At 46.9% G+C, this 25,678-nt stretch overlaps 1 protein-coding gene across 1 annotated transcript; it reads right to left on the bottom strand.

Annotated features, from left to right (window-relative positions):
• Positions 1-10,042: 10,042 nt before the first annotated feature.
• Positions 10,043-22,870, bottom strand: kcna2b (potassium voltage-gated channel, shaker-related subfamily, member 2b). The gene is made up of 4 exons (XM_045696569.2): positions 22,396-22,870; positions 13,381-13,592; positions 12,307-12,550; positions 10,043-12,031 (listed from the first exon to the last, which is right to left on the bottom strand). The coding sequence occupies exons 2-4, from the start codon at positions 13,569-13,571 to the stop codon at positions 10,913-10,915; spliced, it is 1,554 nt and encodes a 517-aa protein (XP_045552525.1). The 5' UTR covers positions 13,572-13,592; positions 22,396-22,870; the 3' UTR covers positions 10,043-10,912.
• Positions 22,871-25,678: the final 2,808 nt, after the last annotated feature.

Genomic DNA, 25,678 nt, shown 5'->3' with positions numbered 1-25,678 from the left:
TGTGTTGGTTGGTGTGTTGGTTGGTGTGTTGGTTGGTTGGTGTGTTGGTGTGTTGGTTGGTGTGTTGGTTGGTTGGTTGGTTGGTTGGTGTGTTGGTTGGTGTGTTGGTTGGTTGGTTGGTGTGTTGGTTGGTTGGTTGGTGTGTTGGTTGGTTGGTGTGTTGGTTGGTTGGTGTGTTGGTTGGTGTGTTGGTTGGTTGGTGTGTTGGTTGGTTGGTTGGTGTGTTGGTTGGTTGGTCTGTTGGTCGGTTAGTTGGTCTGTTGGTTGGTGTGTTGGTTGGTGTGTTGGTGTGTTGGTTGGTTAGTTGGTCTGTTGGTCGGTTGGTGTGTTGGTTGGTTGGTTGGTTGGTTGGTGTGTTGGTGTGTTGGTTGGTTGGTTGGTGTGTTGGTTGGTTGGTGTGTTGGTTGGTTGGTGTGTTGGTTGGTTGGTGTGTTGGTTGGTGTGTTGGTTGGTGTGTTTGTTGGTTGGTGTGTTGGTGTGTTGGTTGGTTGGTGTGTTGGTGTGTTGGTGTGTTGGTTGGTTGGTTGGTTGGTTGGTGTGTTGGTTGGTTGGTGTGTTGGTGTGTTGGTTGGTTGGTGTGTTGGTTGGTTGGTTGGTGTGTTGGTTGGTTGGTGTGTTGGTTGGTGTGTTGGTGTGTTGGTGTGTTGGTTGGTGTGTTGGTGTGTTGGTGTGTTGGTTGGTGGGTTGGTTGGTGTGTTGGTTGGTTGGTGTGTTGGTTGGTGTGTTGGTTGGTGTGTTGGTTGGTTGGTTGGTGTGTTGGTTGGTGTGTTGGTTGGTGTGTTGGTTGGTTGGTTGGTGTGTTGGTTGGTTGGTGTGTTGGTTGGTTGGTGTGTTGGTTGGTTGGTGTGTTGGTTGGTGTGTTGGTTGGTTGGTGTGTTGGTTGGTGTGTTTGTTGGTTGGTGTGTTGGTGTGTTGGTTGGTTGGTGTGTTGGTGTGTTTGTGTGTTGGTGTGTTGGTTGGTGTGTTGGTGTGTTGGTGTGTTGGTTGGTGTGTTGGTTGGTGTGTTGGTTGGTTGGTTGGTGGGTTGGTTGGTGTGTTGGTTGGTTGGTGTGTTGGTCTGTTGGTTGGTTGGTTGGTTGGTGTGTTGGTTGGTTGGTTGGTTGGTTGGTGTGTTGGTTGTTTGGTTAGTTGGTCTGTTGGTTGGTGTGTTGTTTGGTTGGTGTGTTGGTTGGTTGGTGTGTTGGTTGGTGTGTTGGTTGGAGTGTTGGTTGGTTGGTGTGTTTGTTGGTTGGTTGGTTGGTGTGTTGGTGTGTTGGTTGGTGTGTTGGTTGGTGTGTTGGTTGGTGTGTTGTTTGGTTGGTGTGTTGGTTGGTTAGTTGCTCTGTTGGTTGGTGTGTTGGTTGGTTGGTTGGTTGGTTGGTTGGTTGGTGTGTTGGTTGGTGTGTTGGTTGGTGTGTTGGTGTGTTGGTTGGTTGGTGTGTTGGTTGGTGTGTTGGTTGGTGTGTTGGTGTGTTGTTTGGTGTGTTGGTTGGTGTGTTGGTGTGTTGGTTGGTGTGTTGGTTGGTTGGTGTGTTGGTTGGTGTGTTGGTTGGTTGGTTTGTTGGTGTGTTGGTTGGTTGGTGTGTTGGTTGGTTGGTTGGTTGGTGTGTTGGTTGGTGTGTTGGTTGGTTGGTGTGTTGGTTGTTTGGTTGGTTGGTTGGTGTGTTGGTTGGTTGGTTGGTGTGTTGGTTGTTTGGTTGGTTGGTTGGTGTGTTGGTGTGTTGGTTGGTGTGTTGGTGTGTTGGTTGGTGTGTTGGTTGGTGTGTTGGTTGGTTGGTTGGTGTGTTGGTTGGTTAGTTGGTCTGTTGGTTGGTTGGTGTCTTGGTTGGTATGTTGGTTGGTTGGTTGGTGTCTTGGTTGGTTGGTTGGTTGGTTGGTATGTTGGTTGGTTGGTGTCTTGGTTGGTGTTTTGGTTGGTTGGTGTGTTGGTTGGTGTGTTGGTTGGTTGGTTGGTTGGTTGGTTGGTTGGTGTTTTGGTTGGTTGGTTGGTTGGTTGGTGTTTTGGTTGGTTGGTTGGTTGGTTGGTATGTTGGTTGGTTGGTATGTTGGTTGGTTGGTTGGTGTGTTGGTTGGTTGGTTGGTTGGTTGGTGTGTTGGTTGGTTGGTTGGTTGGTTGGTTGGTTGGTTGGTTGGTTGGTGTGTTGGTTGGTTGGTTGGTTGGTTGGTTGGTTGGTTGGTTTTTTGGTTGGTTGGTTGGTTGGTTGGTTGGTGTGTTGGTTGGTTGGTTGGTTGGTTGGTTGGTTGGTTGGTATGTTGGTTGGTTGGTTGGTTGGTTGGTTGGTTGGTTGGTGGGTGTTGGTTGGTTGGTTGGTTGGTGTGTTGGTTGGTTGGTTGGTGTTTTGGTTGGTATGTTGGTTGGTTGGTTGGTTGGTTGGTGTGTTGGTTGGTTGGTTGGTTGGTGTGTTGGTTGGTTGGTTGGTGTTTTGGTTGGTTGGTGTCTTGGTTGGTATGTTGGTTGGTTGGTTGGTTGGTTGGTTGGCTCAGGGCAGAGAGTTGTGTAACAGAGTGAACATTCTAAGGTTCTAGGGTTTTAACCTTTCACACCTGGGAAAGGACAACCTTCTCATGGAGACACACTAAACATGACCTCACTAGTTTAACCTTTAACCTTTCTGTTGAGTTCAACCAAAAGAGGAAACTTCCTATATGCTCAATATCACACCACTAGTACAGCAGCAGTTACTTGTCTTGTAGAGATTTCACATAGCATTAATACTAACATCTCACAAAGACAACACCTGTGATTGCTTAATGCCTCGCTTTTATGTCTCTCTCTAATGTCAATATGCCTTGTATAGTGTTGTTTAGGATAGGTATCATTGTTTTAGTTTACTGCGTAGCCCCTAGTCCCACTCTACATGCCTCAGATACCTCCTTTGTCCCACCTCCCACACATACGGTGACCTCACCCAGTATAACCAGCACGTCCGGAGATGCAACCTCTCTTATCACTCGGTGCCTGGGCTTACCGCCGCTGTACCTGCACCCCACCATACCCCTGTCTGCACATTATGCCCTGAATCTATTCTACCACACCCAGAAATCTGCTCCTTTTATTCACTGTTCCCAACGCACTAGACGACCAGTTTTGCTAGCCTTTAGCCGTACCCTTATCCTACACCTCCTCTGTTCCTCTGGTGATGTAGAGGTTAACCCAGGCCCTGCGTGTCCCCATGCACTCTCATTTGTTGACTTCTGTAATTGAAAAAGCCTTGGTTTCATACATGTTAACATTAGAAGCCTCCTCCCTAAGTTTGTTTTACTCACTGCTTTAGCACACTCTGCAAACCTTGATGTCCTAGCCATGTCTGAATCCTGGCTTAGGAAGACCACCAAATATTCTGAGATTTCCATTGATAACTACAAAATTTTCCATCAAGATAGAAATGCCAAAGGGGGAGGAGTTACAATCTTTTGCAGAGATAGCCTGCAAAGTTCTGTCATACTTTCCAGGTCTATGCCCAAACAGTTCGAGCTTCTAATTAAAAAAAATGAATCTCTCCAGAAATAAATCCCCCCTCAGCTCCCAGCTGTGCCCTGAACACCATATGTGAATTGATTGCCCCTCATCTATCTCCAGAGTTCATTCTGTTAGGTGACCTAAACTGGGATATGCTTAACACCCCAGCAGTCCTACAATCTAAGCTAGATGCCTTCAATCTCACACAAATTATCAAGGAACCTACCGGGTATGTGGACAAATATGTGGACAAATACAAATACCTAGGTGTCTGGCTAGACTGTAAACTCTCCTTCCAGACTCATATCAAACATCTCCAATGCAAAATCAAATTTAGAATCGGCTTTCTATTTCGCAACAAAGCCTCCTTCACTCACGTCGCCAAACATACCCTCGTAAAACTGACTATCCTACCGATCCTCGACTTCGGTGATGTCATCTACAAAATAGCTTCCAATACTCTACTCAGCAAACTGGATGCAGTCTATCACAGTGCCATCCGTTTTGTTACCAAAGCCCCTTATACCACCCACCACTGCGACCTGTACGCTCTCGTCGGCTGGCCCTAGCTACATATTCGTCGCCAAACCCACTGGCTCCAGGTCATCTATAAGTTGATGCTTGGTAAAGCTCCGCCTTATCTCAGTTCACTGGTCACGATAACAACACTCACCCGTAGCACACATTCCAGCAGGTATATCTCACTGATCATCCCCAAAGTCAACACCTCCTTTGGCCGCCTTTCCTTCCAGTTCTCTGCTGCCAGTGACTGGAACAAATAGCAAAAATCGCTGAAGCTGGAGACTTACATTTCCCTCACTAACTTTAAACATCAGCTATCTGAGCAGCTAACCGATCGCTGCAGCTGTACATAGTCCATCTGGAAAAATCCCACCTGATCTACCTACCTCATCGTTAGCATATTGTTTTTATTTACTTTTCTGCTCTTTTGCACCCCAGTATCACTACTTGCACATCATCATCTGCTCATCTATCACTCCAGTGTTAATTTGCTAAATTGAAATTACTTCGCTACTATGGCCTATTTATTGCCTTACCTCCTCACGCCATTTGCACACACTGTATATAGACAAAAAAAAAATCTATTGTGTTATTGACTGTACGTTTGTTTATTCAACGTGTAACTCTGTGTTGTTGTTTGTGTCGCACTGCTTTGCTTTATCTTGGCCAGGTCGCAGTTGTAAATGAGAACTTGTTCTCAACTGGCCTACCTGGTTAAATAAAGGTGGAATAAACATAAATAAACAAAATTAGAAAGGAAAACTTATCATCACTATAGATGTTGCTTTTGAAGAACCATACGCCTGTTACTAAGTATTATTTGAAAGGGAATGCAGCACTAGAAGAGTAGAGCAGAGTAGAATAGGTCCTATTGATACAGAGCTGATGAAGGAAGCCTTCTCATATAGGTTGTCCGAATATGGACACCGTGCAGGTCTACTGAGATTCAGGCTCTCCTAATATGGACACCGTACAACTCCCGTCACATATTGTTCAGTATTATAGAAGAGTTGTTCAGTTGTTTAGTAACAAAACTGATGTGTGTGTGTGTGCAAATATGTGGCAAAACAGACAAGGTTGGCTTAGACTTTTGACCAGCTATATTTCGTCACCAAATGTTTATTGAAAACATAAATACATTTGCACAATGAGCACTTGTTGTCTCTCAAATACATGGTTACAGTTGTTGGTTAGCTAGCTAGCGAATTCTAGCCATTTTAGCACAGACATGACATCAGTCAAAACAAAACAAAACAGTATCAATAACAAGATACAACGAGCTGAAACGAGCCACCAAGAATTCCCCACATGGAAGCTTCTTGTCAGTGTCGCTAGCTATGTGACTGTCCAGAAATCACAACAATTGCATACCTTCTGGACACATCGCTGCCCAGCTCGCCAGCCAACCCGTTTAAAAGATTTATATCTGTTTAAATGGGCAAAATGCACCAAGGAATTAATCAATAATGTTCAGTATGAATACAAAACATCTAAAAGTACACTTTTAATCTCTAATAGAACGCAACATTACAAATGCATCCCGAATGACAGCCTATTCATAATGTAGTGCACTATTGTGGTTTCCCCATGAGACTGTGGTCTAAAGTAGTACACTTATATAGAGAAAAGGGTGTCATTTGGGACTCGACATTAGGCAGTGACTGTCTGTTTTTTGGTGACCCTTGACCTAAGTAGTCAGCTAGCGTCATACAGCACAATGACGTCAGACATATGGACACCTTTTCTCAGTGTACCACTTTTGACCAGGGCCAATAGGATAGTGCACTACTTTTGACCAGGGCCAATAGGATAGTGCACTGCTTTTGACCAGGGCCAATAGGATAGTGCACTACTTTTGACCAGGGCCAATAGGATAGTGCATTACTTTTGACCAGGGCCAATAGGATAGTGCACTGCTTTTGACCAGGGCCAATAGGATAGTGCACTGCTTTTGACCAGGGCCAATAGGATAGTGCACTACTTTTGACCAGGGCCAATAGGATAGTGCACTACTTTGGACCAGGGCCAATAGGATAGTGCACTACTTTTGACCAGGGCCAATAGGATAGTGCACAAGTTTTGACAAGGGCCAATAAGTGCTCTTGTAAAATATAGTTTAACATAATGGAATAGGGTGCAATTTGGGATGCAGACATACTGTCACTTCAGAAACGTTGGTGCTTTTTTGTCATTACATTTGAGGCGGGAAATATGGCAGGTAGCTTTCTTAGGAAATAATCAATCATTGTTACGACCACAGATTGTTTACTGGTTATATACACTTGATTAATGTAGGAGTGTATAACAACACCGAAATAAAATGAGCTGGGCCTGTACAGTAGGTAGCTAATGCCACAGAACAAGCTATTTAAATTCTTTGCTATTTTATTTAACTTGCTAACAAGTGCATCCAGCGATTAAAATCCTGTCCTGGTTTGATTGCTAGCTAGCGATTAAAGCTAACACAATTGATTCTACATAGAGCTGATTTTGCTCGCTAACAATTAGCTTACATAACAGAGCAGGCTTTGCTAGCGCTACCATTTGACTAACTAAATGCTAAAGGTTGGCATAATAATAAAACACAAGCCCAACGCAAGCTGATAGCCCAACGCAAGCTGATAGCCCAACGCAAGCTGATAGCCCAACGCAAGCTGATAGCCCAACGCAAGCTGATAGCCCAACGCAAGCTGATAGCCCAACGCAAGCTGATAGCCCAACGCAAGCTGATAGCCCAACGCAAGCTGATAGCCCTATATCAGCTGTTTTAGGTCCTATATCAGCTGTTTTAGGCCCTATATCATCTGTTTTAGACCCTATATCATCTGTTTTAGGTCCTATATCATCTGTTTTAGTCCATATATCAGCTGTTTTAGTCCATATATCAGCTGTTTTAGGCCCTATATCAGCTGTTTTAGACCCTATATCAGCTGTTTTAGTCCCTATATCAGCTGTTTTAGGCCCTATATCAGCTGTTTTAGTCCCTATATCAGCTGTTTTAGTCCCTATATCAGCTGTTTTAGTCCATATATCAGCTGTTTTAGTCCCTATATCAGCTGTTTTAGTCCCTATATCATCTGTTTTAGACCCTATATCAGCTGTTTTAGTCCCTATATCAGCTGTTTTAGTCCCTATATCAGCTGTTTTAGTCCCTCACCAGAGTTGATGACAGAAAACATCAAACGGACGTCATTAAGACCCCCATGTGTATGTCCCAAATGACACCCTGTTTCCTATACAGTGCATAGGGGCACAGGTTAAAAGTGGTACACTATAGAGGGAAAATGATGCCATTTGGAACACCCCACTCTCGCTCTCCAGAGCGGGTTAGTGCTTCTAGAACTAGAGCTTGGTCCAGTAGACAGAACACAGCGGTCCGTCACCAACATGGAATGCTATGAAGTAGAGAAGAAGACAGGACAGCTATCACTGTCGCTGGCCAGTGGAGCAGCCATCACTATCACTGGGGCAGTGGAGCAGCCATCACTATCACTGGGCAGTGGAGCAGCTATCATTATCACTGGGCAGTGGAGCAGCCATCACTATCACTGGGGCAGTGGAGTAGCCATCACTATCACTGGGGCAGTGGAGCAGCCATCACTATCACTGGGGCAGTGGAGCAGCCATCACTATCACTGGAGCAGTGGAGCAGCCATCACTATCACTGGGCAGTGGAGCAGCCATCACTATCACTGGGCACTGGGCAGTGGGACAGCCATCACTATCACTGGGGCAGTGGAGCAGCCATCACTATCACTGGGGCAGTGGAGCAGCCATCACTATCACTGGGGCAGTGGAGCAGCCATCACTATCACTGGGGCAGTGGAGCAGCCATCACTATCACTGGGGCAGTGGAGCAGCCATCACTATCACTGGGCACTGGGCAGTGGGACAGCCATCACTATCACTGGGGCAGTGGAGCAGCCATCACTATCACTGGGGCAGTGGAGCAGCCATCACTATCACTGGGGCAGTGGAGCAGAACTGAACAGTATTCTGTTAGTGTCAGACGGGGAAGAAAGGGAGAGAGAGAGAGAGAGGATGCGGTGGAGATATGGAGGTATGAGGCTAAAACATAGGCAGTAGTAGTAACCCCTATAGGAAGACATTTAGAGTGTTTTGTTCTTCAGTTTGTGTATCTCTCTCCCATCCAGAACAGATGGGATCTGGACCCCGCCGCCACAAGCCAAAAAAACACACATTCGGACCCGCGCCGCAGGGATATACAAATAAATAAATTACTACTAATAAAAATGTACACACATGAATAAATACAAGACATTCACTCTGCTGTAAGAGATTAACCCCACCACCACTTCAACCCCCAGCCCTCTGTCATGGACTCAGCTAGAGAGAGACAGAGGAGAGGTAGGGCTAGTTTACATCCATATTATCCACTGCGATGGAATTTCTGAAGACACGTGAAATGAAAGAGTCGGGTCCTAGGTTGAAGTACCGCAATGGGCTGGCAGGGACTGCTAGAAAGAGAGCCCAGAGAGAGAGCCCAGAGAGAGAGAGAGAGCCCAGAGAGAGAGAGAGAGCCCAGAGAGAGAGCCCAGAGAGAGAGAGAGAGAGCCCAGAGAGAGAGAGCCCAGAGAGAGAGAGAGAGAGCCCAGAGAGAGAGAGAGAGAGCCCAGAGAGAGAGAGAGAGAGCCCAGAGAGAGAGAGAGAGAGCCCAGAGAGCCCAGAGAGCCCAGAGAGAGAGCCCAGAGAGCCCAGAGAGAGAGCCCAGAGAGCCCAGAGAGCCCAGAGAGAGAGCCCAGAGAGAGAGCCCAGAGAGCCCAGAGAGCCCAGAGAGCCCAGAGAGCCCAGAGAGCCCAGAGAGCCCAGAGAGCCCAGAGAGCCCAGAGAGCCCAGAGAGAGAGCCCAGAGAGAGAGAGAGAGCCCAGAGAGCCCAGAGAGCGAGCCCAGAGAGCCCAGAGAGAGAGCCCAGAGAGCCCAGAGAGAGAGAGAGAGCCCAGAGAGCCCAGAGAGAGAGAGAGAGCCCAGAGAGCCCAGAGAGAGAGCCCAGAGAGAGAGAGAGAGAGCCCAGAGAGAGAGAGCCCAGAGAGCCCAGAGAGAGAGCCCAGAGAGAGAGAGAGAGAGCCCAGAGAGAGAGAGCCCAGAGAGAGAGAGAGAGAGCCCAGAGAGAGAGAGAGAGAGCCCAGAGAGAGAGAGAGAGAGCCCAGAGAGCCCAGAGAGCCCAGAGAGAGAGCCCAGAGAGCCCAGAGAGCCCAGAGAGAGAGCCCAGAGAGCCCAGAGAGCCCAGAGAGAGAGCCCAGAGAGAGAGCCCAGAGAGAGAGCCCAGAGAGCCCAGAGAGCCCAGAGAGCCCAGAGAGCCCAGAGAGCCCAGAGAGCCCAGAGAGAGAGCCCAGAGAGAGAGAGAGAGCCCAGAGAGCCCAGAGAGCGAGCCCAGAGAGCCCAGAGAGAGAGCCCAGAGAGCCCAGAGAGAGAGAGAGAGCCCAGAGAGCCCAGAGAGAGAGAGAGAGCCCAGAGAGCCCAGAGAGAGAGCCCAGAGAGAGAGAGAGAGAGAGCCCAGAGAGAGAGCCCAGAGAGCCCAGAGAGCCCAGAGAGAGAGCCCAGAGAGCCCAGAGAGCCCAGAGAGCCCAGAGAGCGAGCCCAGAGAGCGAGCCCAGAGAGCCCAGAGAGCCCAGAGAGAGCTGACAGGGCACACATTAACATTAAGCACATTGATGAAATACCTCTTACATTCTTCTGAGGCGAAATAACATCCACATAGTTGAGTTTCAGGGGTATGGGGTGGGAGAGAGGTTCAGGGAATAATGGGGTGGGAGAGAGGTTCAGGGAATAATGGGGTGGGAGAGAGGTTCAGGGAATAATGGGGTGGGAGAGAGGTTCAGGGAATAATGGGGTGGGAGAGAGGTTCAGGGAATAATGGGGTGGGAGAGAGGTTCAGGGAATAATGGGGTGGGAGAGAGGTTCAGGGAATAATGGGGTGGGAGAGAGGTTCAGGGAATAATGGGGTGGGAGAGAGGTTCAGGGAATAATGGGGTGGGAGAGAGGTTCAGGGAATAATGGGGTGGGAGAGAGGTTCAGGGAATAATGGGGTGGGAGAGAGGTTCAGGGAATAATGGGGTGGGAGAGAGGTTCAGGGAATAATGGGGTGGGAGAGAGGTTCAGGGAATAATGGGGTGGGAGAGAGGTTCAGGGAATAATGGGGTGGGAGAGAGGTTCAGGGAATAATGGGGTGGGAGAGAGGTTCAGGGAATAATGGGGTGGGAGAGAGGTTCAGGGAATAATGGGGTGGGAGAGAGGTTCAGGGAATAATGGGGTGGGAGAGAGGTTCAGGGAATAATGGGGTGGGAGAGAGGTTCAGGGGGTATGGGGTGGGAGAGAGGAGGTTAAGAAGCTCCTATTGGCTGGCAGTTAGAGCTAAGTAGTTTTAAGATGAGACGCTGATTTGAGGTCAGTTTTGTAGTATATATCCTACTGGTTACGGGCTAGGATTTGTTCAGGGCAGGCTGATGCTAGATCTGTGCTGACGATAACAGCGGGCAGTTTGAGCAGAGTGTGGAATAAGATAAGGGTGTGGTCCCGTTTTGCTGTCAGTGAGTTTATATAGTCTAGTACCAGCCGTTTGGCTACTATTGGACTACTGCAGCGAGCAGAGCATATAGACGACTACTGGACAGCTGAACAGTGACACAGCCCAGACTAACGCCATACAGTCACCGAACACAAGGACGCTTCAACTCCCAACAGGAGAAGAAAGGGCAAGGGGGTTGAGTTAGGAACAGATCCGTTTCCGGGGGGTGAGATGCCGGATCTCTGCTCTTACCAGAGTTTATGTGATCCATTCTGGACTCCCACAGTAGGGTCTCCAAGCCTTCTACAACATCAGAGAGGAGGGATTTTCCCTCAGTCTTCTTCCCCCTCCTCCCTACTCTTTCCTTCCAGTCCCCCTGCACCTCTACAGTCAAGGAAGTCACTTGTTGTAACGCCTGAAAGAGGCTATACATCCGTTCTCATCTTGGTGATGTTGACGTAGTTGGTGTTAGCCAATGTGTTAGAGTTAGCTTGCTTATTTGCATTAGCCAACAGGGTGCTAGCATTAGCCAACAGGGTGCAGTTGCCTGTCTTCAGGCTCTCTGCTCTGAAGTCCTCTGTGCTGTGATTCAGTGCTGCTTCCTGTATCTCCATGTAGTCTGACTTACTGAGGGTGGATCCAGTCCTGCTGCGGCCGTTCTTCTTCAGGTCCTCGGCTGAGTCGTCCTTGGGGGCAACGGGAGTGTTCAGGTACTGCGCTTGCTCCTCGCCTTCCGTCTCCCGGTGGTAGAAGTAGTTGAAGTTGGACACGATGACGGGGACGGGCAAGGCGATGGTCAGCACGCCGGCGATGGCGCAGAGCGAACCGACGATTTTCCCGCCGATGGTGGTGGGCACCATGTCGCCGTAGCCGACGGTAGTCATAGAAACCACGGCCCACCAGAAGGCTTCTGGGATGCTGCTGAACTGTGAGTCCGCCTCGTCGGCCTCGGCGAAGTAGACGGCGCTGGAGAAGAGGATGACTCCGATGAAGAGGAAGAAGATGAGCAGACCCAGCTCCCGCATGCTGGCCTTCAGTGTCTGGCCCAGGATCTGGAGCCCCTTGGAGTGTCTGGACAGTTTGAAGATCCTGAACACCCTGACCAGACGGATGACCCTGAGGATGGCGAGAGACATGGCCTGCTGCCCCGCCTGCCCGTCTTCCGGTTTCTCTGCCAGCTCTGTGCCCAACGTGATGAAATATGGAATAATCGCCACAATATCGATGATATTCATAATGTTACCGAAGAACCCGGCTTTAGAGGGACAAGCGAAGAAGCGGACGAGAAACTCAAAGGAGAACCAGATGATGCAGAGCGTCTCCAGGATGAAGAAGGGATCAGTGAAGTAGGAGGAGGTGTAGGAAGAAGTGGAGTTGTTGAAAGGCTGGAACACCTTGTTGCCGTCGTCCTCTTCGTCGTTCCGGAACACGGGGAGTGTCTCCAGGCAGAAGGACACGATGGAGATCAGGATCACCATGACGCTGATGATGGCGATGATACGGGCTGCGCCGGAACTCTCGGGATACTCAAACAGCAGCCACACCTGTTAAAGGTCAAAGGTCAATGTTTTTATTCATAAAATGTACAGCAGACAGCAAAAAGTCTCTGAGTTGCACTTGATGTTAACAGTTTAGATTAACTAGACAATTTGCCACTAAAATGTGTGACATAAACCTTTACTATTCCTGATGGAATTGATTGCTCCGTGTCACGGAGCAATCAAGAAGCAACTCAGTTGCAAGGCAGCTAAAATTGCTTTTCTAATTGTGCCATGTAACTGTAGCCCAAACTAAAAAAACATACATCATTAGGATGTACCTGTCTCTGGAACTCGTTCTCTGGAAGAGGTCGCTCTTCCTCCTTGATGAAACCCTCATCCTCCCTGAAGATCTCGATGGCCTCTTCTCCCAGCTCGTAGAAACGGATCTCCTCAGAGAAGATGTCTAGGGTGACATTAACCGGCCGACGAAGCCTCCCGCCCGACTGGTAGTAGTAGAGGATGGCGTCGAAACTGGGACGGTTCCTGTCAAAGAAATACTCGTTCCTCAGAGGGTCAAAGTACCTGGTGGATAGAGATGGAGGGGTTTGAATGATGTAATTAATACTTCGTAGATTTTATTGCTGAACCATTACAGGATGACGACATAGAAATGGAAAGCTCATTTCGGATTGAGCCAACCATTTGCAGTGTTTACTGTGAACGCAGTCTCCACTAACAACGGGAACATTGCTTTTAAATTTCAATCACGCTGTAACGTTTGAATTTCTGCAACAAAAAAAACGGATTGAATAGAGCCCTCAATGTCAATAGTAGATACAAACAGAAAGAAATTGCAATAGATAGTAAACATTCAACCGTAAAGAGTTATCCGTATAAGTACTATAGTTACCTCATTCTCTTATAGGAGTTAAAATGGTGTAAAATAGTCATATGTTTGAAAAATTGAAGTTTTTGCATTTTTTAAGGTATTTGTAATTCGCGCCACGCTCTACCATTGGATATTGGTGAGGCGTTCCGCTAGCGGAACATCTAGATGTAAGAGGTTTTTAACATACAGACACAGTTTAACCAGTATTACTAAAGTACTCTAGTTACCTCATTCTCTTCTAGGAGTTAACCTGTTTAGGATAGGGGGCAGTATTTTCACGGCCGGATAAAAAAACGTACCCGATTTTAATCTGGTTATTACTCCTGCCCAGAAACTAGAATATTCATATAACATACTTTATCTTGCCACCTTATAGAAGTACTAAAGTTCTCATTCTCTTCTTGGGGTTAACATACAAACACAGTTTAACCAGTATTACTAAAGTACTCTAGCTACCTCATTCTCTTCTTGGGGTTAACATACAAACACAGTTTAACCAGTATTACTAAAGTACTCTAGCTACCTCATTCTCTTCTTGGGGTCCCCCAGCAGGGTCTCAGGGAACTGGGAGAGGGTCTTGAGCTGCGTCTCGAAGCGCAACCCGGAGATGTTGACGACTACGCGCTCGCAGCACTCGTGGTCCGGTTCTGGTTCGTACGGGTCACCGGGATGGGCCGCCGCCTCGTCCCCCAGGTCGCCCGTAGCAACCGTCATGGTGAAGGAAGAGGGCAGAGCCTGCAGCGTTAAGACAGGGAAAGGGAGGGGGCAGTAGGGATGAGAGGTTGGGATGATGGTGATGATAGGATAAGATGACAGGTTTATAGGATAGGATGATAGGATTGGATGATAAGATAGGATGATATGATAAGATAGGATGATAGGATGATATGATAGGATGATATGATAGGATGATAGGATGATAGTATAGGATGATAAGATAGGATGATAGGATGATATGATAGGATGATATGATAGGATGATATGATGATAGGATTGGATGATAGGGTGATAGGATGATAGGATAGGATGAAATGATGATAGGATGATAGGATAGGATGATAAGATAGGATGATAAGATAGGATGATAGGGTGATAGGGTGAAAGGATGATAGGATAGGATGATATGATGATAGGATGATAGGATGATAGGATAGGATGATAGGATAGGATGATAGGATTATATGATGACAGGATAGGATGATAGGATTGGGTGATAGGGGGATAGGATGATAGGATGATAGGGTGATAGGGGGATAGGATGATAGGATGATAGGGTGATAGGATAGGATGATAGGATAGGATGATAGGATTATATGATGACAGGATAGGATGATAGGATTGGATGATAAAATAGGATGATAAGATGATAGGATGGTTAGATATAATTCACGAATTTACAAACACAACATAAAAATTCTTAATCATGTCATTAGCTGCAAACAGGGCTGGTTTCCCGGACTCCAATTACACCTACTCCTGGACTGAAAAGCACTTTACAAGGACATGCTCCATGTTATGTTTTTAGCTGTTTTTTTGGGGATCTTCTCCAAGTTATGAATAATGTGATAGCCCACGACGCCATCCTGTCTGCTTGTATTAAGTGATTACTGGTAATGAGTTCTCTTTCATACGAGCCACAGATCAATAGTATCCACCGGTCATACCGAATCATCTCTCTTATAGGCCAGTAAGACCACCAGGATAACCTGATTAGCTGCTGAGAGCTCCATCCATTCCATACAATCTCTACGTGATGGATACACTCTGCCTGCGTCCTGAAATGGAACCCTATTCCCTACATAGTGCACTACTTTTAACCAGGGCCCATAGGGTAGGGCCAATAGGGTATAACCCATAGGGTGCTGGTCAAAAGTAGTGGACTATATAGGGAATAGGGTGCCATTTGGGATGCAGTAAAAAAAACATTAGTCTCCAATTACCACATCTATCCAAGGTCAAGCTCTGAGATGGCTCTCTGAATGCTGCAGAGAGAGAGAGAGAAGCATGCAGTTGTTGATGTTTCCATCGTCAATGGCACCCTATTCCCCACCTAGTGCACTACTTCTGACAACAGCCATATGGGCCCTGGTCAAAAGTAGTGCACAATATAGGGAATGGGGGTGCCATTTGGTACAAACTTGGTGTCTATTTTCCATAATGGGGAGCAGATTGGTAATATTTGATGTGTTAAAGGACTGTCTGTAGCAGCCGTGAGGAGCTGGGTCTGCATTATTCAAGAAGTTCTGAATGAAATATTAAACCAGAGACAAATTGGTTAGAATTATCCTCGACAGTTACAGGCATTACCGGCTTAAATACAGACTGGTATTACATTACCATGGCTTTACCAGCTTAAATACAGACCAGTATTACATTAAATACACACCAGTATTACATTACCATGATATTACCAGCTTAAATACAGACCAGTATTACATTACCATGGCATTACCAGCTCAAATACAGACCAGTATTACATTACCATGATATTACCAGCTTAAATACAGACCAGTATTACATTACCATGGCATTACCAGCTTAAATACAGACCAGTATTACATTACCATGGCTTTACCAGCTTAAATACAGACCAGTATTACATTACCATGGCATTACCGGCTTAAATACAGACCAGTATTACATTACCATGGCATTACCGGCTTAAATACAGACCAGTATTACATTAAATACACACCAGTATTACATTACCATGATATTACCAGCTTAAATACAGACCAGTATTACATTACCATGGCATTACCGGCTTAAATACAGACCAGTATTACATTAAATACACACCAGTATTACATTACCATGATATTACCAGCTTAAATACAGACCAGTATTACATTACCATGGCATTACCAGCTTAAATACACACTGGTATTACATTACCATGGCATTACCGGCTTAAATACACACCAGTATTACATTACCATGGCATTACCAGCTTAAATACACACTGGTATTACATTACCATGGCATTACCAGCTTAAATACACACTGGTATTACATTACCATGGCATTACCGGCTTAAATACAGACCAGTATTACATTAAATACACACCAGTATTACATTACCATGGCATTACCGGCTTAAATACAGACCAGTATTACATTACCATGGCATTACCAGCTTAAATACAGACCAGTATTACATTAAATACACACCAGTATTACATTACCATGATATTACCAGCTTAAATACAGACCAGTATTACATTACCATGGCATTACCAGCTTAAATACACACCAGTATTACATTACCATGGCATTACCAGCTTAAATACAGACCAGTATTACATTACCATGATATTACCAGCTTAAATACAGACCAGTATTACATTACCATGGCTTTACCAGCTTAAATACACACTGGTATTACATTAAATACACACCAGTATTACATTAAATACACTACCAGTATTACATTACCATGGCATTACCGGCTTAAATACAGACCAGTATTACATTAAATACACACCAGTATTACATTACCATGATATTACCAGCTTAAATACAGACCAGTATTACATTACCATGGCTTTACCAGCTTAAATACACACTGGTATTACATTAAATACACACCAGTATTACATTAAATACACACCAGTATTACATTACCATGGCATTACCGGCTTAAATACAGACCAGTATTACATTAAATACAGACCAGTATTACATTACCATGGCTTTACCAGCTTAAATACACACTGGTATTACATTAAATACACATTAGTAATAAAATCACAATATCACATTAAATACACATATGCTAGACATTTATAAATCACAGGCTGACATACACACCGGTATGACATCACCACCTGAAATATACATCAGTATGACATCAATACCTTAAATATACAGTGAGGGAAAAAAGTATTTGATCCCCTGCTGATTTTGTACGTTTGCCCACTGACAAAGAAATGATCAGTCTATAATTTTAATGGTTTATTTGAACAGTGAGAGACAGAATAACAACAACAAAAAATCCAGAAAAACGCATGTCAAAAATGTTATATAATTATTTGCATTTTAATGAGGGAAATAAGTATTTGACCCCCTCTCAATCAGAAAGATTTCTGGCTCACAGGTGTCTTTTATACAGGTAACGAGCTGAGATTAGGAGCACACTCTTAATAAAGGGACTGCTCCTAATCTCAGTTTGTTACCTGTATAAAAGACACCTGTCCACAGAAGCAATCAATCAATCAGATTCCAAACTCTCCACCATGGGCAAGACCAAAGAGCTCTCCAAGGATGTCAGGGACAAGATTGTAGACCTACACAAGGCTGGAATGGGCTACAAGACCATCGCCAAGCAGCTTGGTGAGAAGGTGACAACAGTTGGTGCGATTATTCACAAATGGAAGAAACACAAAACTGTCAATCTCCCTCGGCCTGGGACTCCATGCAAGATCTCACCTCGTGGAATTGCAATGATCATGAGAACGGTGAGGAATCAGCCCAGAACTACACGGGAGGATCTTGTCAATGATCTCAAGGCAGCTGGGAACATAGTCACCAAGAAAACAATTGGTAACACACTACGCCGTGAAGGACTGAAATCCTGCAGCGCCCGCAAGGTCCCCCTGCTCAAGAAAGCACATATACATGCCCATCTGAAGTTTGACAATGAATATCTGAATGATTCAGAGGACAACTGGGTGAAAGTGTTGTGGTCAGATGAGACCAAAATGGAGCTCTTTGGCATCAACTCAACTCGCCGTGTTTGGAGGAGGAGGAATGCTGCCTATGACCCCAAGAACACCATACCCACCGTCAAACATGGAGGTGGAAACATTATGCTTTGGGGGTGTTTTTCTGCTAAGGGGACAGGACAACTTCACCGCATCAAAGGGACGATGGACGGGGCCATGTACCATCAAATCTTGGGTGAGAACCTCCTTCCCTCAGCCAGGGCATTGAAAATGGGTCGTGGATGGGTATTCCAGCATGACAATGACCCAAAACACACGGCCAAGGCAACAAAGGAGTGGCTCAAGAAGAAGCACATTAAGGTCCTGGAGTGGCCTAGCCAGTCTCCAGACCTTAATCCCATAGAAAATCTGTGGAGGGAGCTGAAGGTTCGAGTTGCCCAACGTCAGCCTCGAAAACTTAATGACTTGGAGAAGATCTGCAAAGAGGAGTGGGACAAAATCCCTCCTGAGATGTGTGCAAACCTGGTGGCCAACTACAAGAAACGTCTGACCTCTGTGATTGCCAACAAGGGTTTTGCCACCAAGTACTAAGTCATGTTTTGCAGAGGGGTCAAATACTTATTTCCCTCATTAAAATGCAAATCATTTTATAACATTTTTGACATGCGTTTTTCTGGATTTTTTTGTTGTTATTCTGTCTCTCACTGTTCAAATAAACCTACCATTAAAATTATAGACTGATCATTTCTTTGTCAGTGGGCAAACGTACAAAATCAGCAGGGGATCAAATACTTTTTTCCCCTCACTGTACATCAGTATCACATCAATACCTGAAATATACATCAGTATGACACCCACGGTAACCATGGAGCCTGACTGCTGACAGACAGATATATCCCATTTACCCCGGGGCTGTATCTATCGGGGGGGGGGGGGGGGGGGGGGGTCTGTCTACCTTAAAGCCCTTGCCACCTCCCTTCTCAAACTCTGCTGCCTCTGCTCAGCCACCGGTTGGTGCCCGTTCTGTAGGTCAAGGGGTGACGCTGGTGGTGTGCAGGGAGGGACGCTTTTCATTAAGAGAGCACTTCTTAAAATATGGCTCAGAGATGCTGGGATCAGCAGAACAAGACTCTTTCGCTCATTCTCCCTGTCCTTTAGGACGTCATGACGCTGCCTAGAACAGCGGTGAGGTAATGTAGCTAGTCCTTTAGGACGTCATGACGCTGCCTAGAACAGCGGTAAGGTAATGTAGCTAGTCCTTTAGGACGTCATGACGCTGCCTGGAACAGCGGTGAGGTAATGTACCTAGTCCTTTAGGACGTCATGACGCTGCCTAGAACAGCGGTGAGGTAATGTAGCTAGTCCATCATGACGCTGCCTGGAACAGCGGTGAGGTAATGTAGCTAGTCCTTTAGGACGTCATGACGCTGCCTAGAACAGCGGTGAGGTAATGTAGCTAGTCCTTTAGGACATCATGACGCTGCCTGGAACAGCGGTAAGGTAATGTAGCTAGTCCTTTAGGACGTCATGACGCTGCCTAGAACAGCGGTGAGGTAATGTAGCTAGTCCTTTAGGACGTCATGACGCTGCCTAGAACAGCGGTAAGGTAATGTAGCTAGTCCATCATGACGCTGCCTGGAACAGCGGTGAGGTAATGTAGCTAGTCCTTTAGGACGTCATGACGCTGCCTGGAACAGCGGTAAGGTAATGTAGCTGGTCCTGTAGAACGTCATGACGCTGCCTGTAACAGCGGTAAGGTAATGTAGCTAGTCCATCATGACGCTGCCTGGAACAGCGGTGAGGTAATGTAGCTAGTCCATCATTGCGCTGCCTGGAACAGCGGTGAGGTAATGTAGCTAGTCCTTTAGGACGTCATGACGCTGCCTGGAACAGCGGTGAGGTAATGTAGCTAGTCCTTTAGGACGTCATGACGCTGCCTAGAACAGCGGTGAGGTAATGTAGCTGGTCCTGTAGAATGTCATGACGCTGCCTGGAACAGCGGTGAGGTAATGTAGCTAGTCCATCATGACGCTGCCTGGAACAGCGGTGAGGTAATGTAGCTGGTCCATCATGACGCTGCCTAGAACAGCGGTGAGGTAATGTAGCTAGTCCATCATGACGCTGCCTGGAACAGCGGTGAGGTAATGTAGCTAGTCCTTTAGGACGTCATGACGCTGCCTGGAACAGCGGTAAGGTAATGTAGCTGGTCCTGTAGAACGTCATGACGCTGCCTGTAACAGCGGTAAGGTAATGTAGCTAGTCCATCATGACGCTGCCTGGAACAGAGGTAAGGTAATGTAGCTAGTCCATCATGTCGCTGCCTGGAACAGCGGTAAGGTAATGTAGCTAGTCCTTTAGGACGTCATGACGCTGCCTGGAACAGCGGTGAGGTAATGTACCTAGTCCTTTAGGACATCATGACGCTGCCTGGAACAGCGGTGAGGTAATGTAGCTAGTCCTTTAGGACATCATGACGCTGCCTGGAACAGCGGTGAGGTAATGTAGCTGGTCCTGTAGAATGTCATGACGCTGCCTGGAACAGCGGTGAGGTAATGTAGCTAGTCCATCATGTCGCTGCCTGGAACAGCGGTGAGGTAATGTAGCTGGTCCTGTAGAATGTCATGACGCTGCCTGGAACAGCGGTAAGGTAATGTAGCTAGTCCATCATGTCGCTGCCTGGAACAGCGGTGAGGTAATGTAGCTAGTCCTTTAGGACATCATGACGCTGCCTGGAACAGCGGTAAGGTAATGTAGCTAGTCCTTTAGGACGTCATGACGCTGCCTGGAACAGCGGTAAGGTAATGTAGCTAGTCCTGTAGAATGTCATGACGCTGCCTGGAACAGCGGTGAGGTAATGTAGCTAGTCCTTTAGGACGTCATGACGCTGCCTGGAACAGCGGTAAGGTAATGTAGCTGGTCCTGTAGAACATCATCACGCTGCCTGTAACAGCGGTAAGGTAATGTAGCTAGTCCATCATTGCGCTGCCTGGATCAGCGGTAAGGTAATGTAGCTAGTCCTGTAGAACATCATCACGCTGCCTGTAACAGCGGTAAGGTAATGTAGCTAGTCCATCATTGCGCTGCCTGGATCAGCGGTAAGGTAATGTAGCTAGTCCTTTAGGACGTCATGACGCTGCCTGGAACAGCGGTGAGGTAATGTAGCTAGTCCTTTAGGACATCATGTCGCTGCCTGGAACAGCGGTAAGGTAATGTAGCTGGTCCTGTAGAACATCATCACGCTGCCTGGAACAGCGGTAAGGTAATGTAGCTAGTCCATCATTTCGCTGCCTGGAACAGCGGTGAGGTAATGTAGCTAGTCCTTTAGCGAATTACTGTGGAGACACACGGGAGGGTAGTGGCGGCGCGGCTCATAATTAGCCCTTATGATCGTAGATCCGTGCATAAAGACAGAACGACGTGGAAGCTGTTTTTGGATTGTGTATCTCAAAACAGGTCAGTATTCCCTATGGAAGGCTGTTATTTTTACCGTGTGACATCACAAAATGACATGGCATTTGTTTGGCTCTCTTCAGTCCCACCGTCAACACATCTATCTGATGGGGAAGAGCCATTGATTTACACACAGTGATGACAGTAATAACAAGATAAATTTCAATCTGATTTTCATAACCTCTTCCGTGGAATAACACAGTCCTTCCATGTTCTCTGTTAGTGTTTTCAGTCCGGGAATGAAAACAGCAAAGCTATATATTATATATATATTATATATTATATATATTTTATATATATGTGATGAGAGAGACACCTGTTTGTCCAAGTACATGCAACTATCAAGCCTCATCATAACCACCATGCTGTAGTCTGTCTTACTGACTGTGTTCAGTATGTTTGTCTCTCTATTAGCAGCAGAGAAACCTACAAACCAGGGTAGAACCAGGGTAGAACCAGGGTAGAACCAGGGTAGAACCAGGGGAGAACCAGGGAAGAACCAGGGGAGAACCAGGGAAGAACCAGGGGAGAAGCAGGGGAGAACCAGGGTAGAACCAGGGTAGAACCAGGGTAGAACCAGGGAAGAACCAGGGGAGAAGCAGGGTAGAACCAGGGTAGAACCAGGGAAGAACCAGGGGAGAAGCAGGGTAGAACCAGGGAAGAACCAGGGGAGAAGCAGGGTAGACCAGGGGAGAACCAGGGAAGAACCAGGGGAGAACCAGGGTAGAACCAGGGTAGAACCAGGGAAGAACCAGGGGGGAAGCAGGGTAGAACCAGGGGAGAACCAGGGTAGAACCAGGCTAGAACCAGGGTAGAACCAGGTTAGAACCAGGGGAGAACCAGGCTAGAACCAGGGAAGAACCAGGGAAGACCCAGGCTAGAACCAGGGAAGAACCAGGGTAGAACCAGGGGAGAACCATGGTAGAACCAGGGGAGAACCAGGGGAGAAGCAGGGGAGAACCAGGGTAGAACAAGGCTAGAACCAGGGTAGAACCAGGGTAGTACCAGGGGAGAACCAGGGTAGAACCAGGGAAGAACCAGGGAAGACCCAAGCTAGAACCAGGGAAGAACCAGGGTAGAAGCAGGGTAGAACCAGGGTAGTACCAGGGGAGAACCAGGGTAGAACCAGGGAAGAACCAGGGAAGACCCAAGCTAGAAGCAGGGAAGACCCAGGGTAGAACCAGTCAGTGCCCGTTAGGAACGGCAGGTGTCTCTGACAACATGCTCTACAGCCGCGGCACCTCTCTCTCTCTCTCTCCGGGGCAGATCATTCACATCAGATAGACAGGCAGAACACAGCAGGCTCCATGCACTAGGCTTCATAGCAGCTCACAGCAGCTGCCGATTCGGTCATAATCAGCTCTAGTTAGTCAAGCACGCCGCTCTCTAGGCATTCAGAGGGAGAGAAGACATGCAACAATCACCCTGATGCCGCTCTCCCTGCCGCCGCGGTGGTGCTCCGCAGCGTTGCTCTCTCGGGCTGGTTGCTGCTGGGGACCCGCCGCGATGCTCTCTCCGCTGTGGTTGGTGCTGGGGACCCGCCGCGATGCTCTCTCCGCTGTGGTTGGTGCTGGGGACCCGCCGCGATGCTCTCTCCACTGTGGTTGGTGCAGGGGACCCGCCGCGATGCTCTCTCCGCTGTGGTCGGTGCTGGGTACCCGACGCGTCTCCTCCTCATAAACACTTGAAAATTGATCCTTATTGTCGCTCTCCGCCCTTTCTCTCCGGAGCTCGCTACAAGCTAAAGAGACACGATGTGTCTAATGTAAACCCCGTCCCTTGACTGTGTGTCTGTTTCTCTCTCTCTCTCTCTCTCTCTCTCTCTCTCTCTCTCTCTCTCTCTCTCTCTCTCTCTCTCTGATGTCTCTCACAATTCGCCATCATTCAGCTGGTTGGCGCTGAAACGCACAGGCTGCACTTGGACATTGCCGCGCATACAAAAGAGTTGTTCCGTTCCCTTCTCTGCTCTCCGCCACTCCTCGAGATTCGCATTTAAAGGGGACGTGTCGCATGAATAGGCAGAAACGGTTCCCCCGAGTAATTATTATTATTTTTTTATTTTTTTTTAAATGTCTATCCTGCATCGTGAGCTAGTTGAACTAATGTATTGCTGTTTCTGACAGAGACACCTCCATGGCATGATGACCTGTTTATTGGTAACCTACTAAAGATCAGGACTAAAAAACACAACGCCAAACACTAAACACCACACAAGCTGAGCCAAGAAAGACAACTATTTATGTCTGAGTCGTTTAATAAAGAGGATATTAACAAGCAATGATAATGAATACGCGACAGTTTTAGAGGTTTGTTTGGCTATAAGTGGTATACTTCGGCTTCTACCCAAATCCATCCACACGGTTGCTTTACTGTCCGATGACATTACATTTACTCTGTTGTATAGAACATCTGTGTGTGTGTGTGTGTGTGTGTGTGTGTGTGTGTGTGTGTGTGTGTGTGTGTGTGTGTGTGTGTGTGTTTAATATATGCATGAGCTAGGAGTGGGCAGGCCAGCCAGCCAGCCAGCCAGCCAGCCAGTCAGTCAGCCAGCCAGCCAGCCAGTCAGCCAGCCAGTCAGCCAGCCAGCCAGCCAGCCAGTCAGCCAGTCAGCCAGTCAGCCAGCCAGACAGCCAGCCAAGGTTCTTAACCATGGCACTGATTTGTAGCATCTGTCTATCTGTCATTATAACCACTACTGTTCTGCCACCTGCAGTTAAGACATCAGCATGCTCCAGTTCAGCTGGCGGCTAGCCCGGAGTCGGCAAGGCTAACCCAACGAGTGTGCTCGTACACTCCCTTAAAAGACATTCACTTTTAAAAAAATGAGAAAAAATCCACAATAGAACTGTATGCCCATTTTGAGACGTCGTACCTCAAATTAGAATGAATCTAAACTACTGGAGAGTTGATCTATCTACAGCACCTCCTACTGGAGAGTTGATCTGTCTACAGCACCTCCTACTGGAGAGTTGATATATCTACAGCACCTCCTACTGGAGAGTTGATCTACCTACAGCACCTCCTACTGGAGAGGTGATCTATCTACAGCACCTCCTACTGGAGAGTTGATCTGTCTACAGCACCTCCTACTGGAGAGTTGATATATCTACAGCACCTCCTACTGGAGAGTTGATCTACCTACAGCACCTCCTACTGGAGAGTTGATCTGTCTACAGCACCTCCTAGTGGAGAGATGATCTATCTATATTACAGCACCTCCTACTGGAGAGTTGATCTACCTACAGCACCTCCTACTGGAGAGTTGATCTGTCTACAGCACCTCCTACTGGAGAGATGATCTATCTATATTACAGCACCTCCTACTGGAGAGTTGATCTACCTACAGCACCTCCTACTGGAGAGTTGATCTATCTACAGCACCTCCTACTGGAGAGTTGATCTACCTACAGCACCTCCTACTGGAGAGTTGATTTGTCTACAGCACCTCCTACTGGAGAGTTGATCTACCTACAGCACCTCCTACTGGAGAGTTGATCTATCTACAGCACCTCCTACTGGAGAGTTGATCTATCTACATTACAGCACCTCCTACTGGAGAGGTGATCTATCTACAGCACCTCCTACTGGAGAGTTGATCTATCTACAGCACCTACTACTGGATAGTTGATCTATCTACAGCACCTCCTACTGGAGAGTTGATCTGTCTACAGCACCTCCTATTGGAGAGTTAATCTGTCTACAGCACCTCCTACTGGAGAGTTAATCTGTCTACAGCACCTCCTACTGGAGAGATGATGTATCTACATTACAGCACCTCCTACTGGAGAGTTGATCTGTCTACAGCACCTCCTACTGGATAGATGATCTACCTACAGCACCTCCTACTGGATAGATGATCTACCTACAGCACCTCCTACTGGAGAGTTGATCTACCTACAGCACCTCCTACTGGATAGATGATCTACCTACAGCTCTCTAGAGGGAGGTTTAAACCATGGCGTTGTGTGTGTTAGTGTATCAGAAGACGCTAGTTTATGTGTCTCTGTTATTATGAAGCTCTACATTATAACCACTTAGGTATGCTGAAACATGAGATGAGGTCAGATTGGTTTTCTTGGTCAGACTAGTAGACTCTAATCCTATAGGGTAGGGCTCTCTTCCTGGTCTGAGACTCCTCCCCCTCTAACTGTCCCAGGTGCCATAAGGCTGAGACTCCTCCCCCTCTCATTGTGCCTTAGGGCTGAGACTCCTCCCCCTCTAATTGTCCCAGGTGCCTCAGGGCTGAGACTCCTCCCACTCTAATTGTCCCAGGTGCCTCAGGGCTGAGACTCCTCCCACTCTAATTGTCCCAGGTGCCTCAGGGCTGAGACTCCTCCCACTCTAATTGTCCCAGGTGCCTCAGGGCTGAGACTCCTCCCCCTCTAATTGTCCCAGGTGCCTCAGGGCTAAAAGTGAGCCAAGATGAAACCCAAATACAGTCCGTGTTAGGGAACAGCACACCATAGGGAATCTGGTGAGGTTCTTTCTCTCCCATAAGGAAAAGTAATACATGGCCTTATATATCAACGTGACATATCTTTTAGAATATGTGATCATATATTTAAAACCCATATATAAACCTGACATACATATACAAATATGTGATCATATATTTAAAACCCATATATAAACCTGACATACATATACAAATATGTGATCATATATTTAAAACCCATATATAAACCTGACATACATATACAAATATGT

The sequence above is a fragment of the Salmo salar genome, chromosome 15, assembly GCF_965601325.2.
Source record: "Salmo salar chromosome 15, fSalSal1, whole genome shotgun sequence".
In the NCBI taxonomy this organism is placed as follows: Eukaryota; Metazoa; Chordata; class Actinopteri; order Salmoniformes; family Salmonidae; genus Salmo; species Salmo salar.
Note: the sequence above shows the minus strand (reverse complement) of the source record. Positions and strands in the feature narration are given on the sequence as shown.

Bases quoted from the DNA above. Each gene is read 5' to 3' on its own strand.
- kcna2b (XM_045696569.2), bottom strand. From the start codon at position 13,571: ATGACGGTTGCTACGGGCGACCTGGGGGACGAGGCGGCGGCCCATCCC. The intron at 12,551-13,380 runs GTAGCTAGAGTA...TCTATCCACCAG, and splicing joins GACCCCAAGAAGAGAATGAG to GTACTTTGACCCTCTGAGGA. The intron at 12,032-12,306 runs GTACATCCTAAT...GACCTTTAACAG, and splicing joins AGAACGAGTTCCAGAGACAG to GTGTGGCTGCTGTTTGAGTA.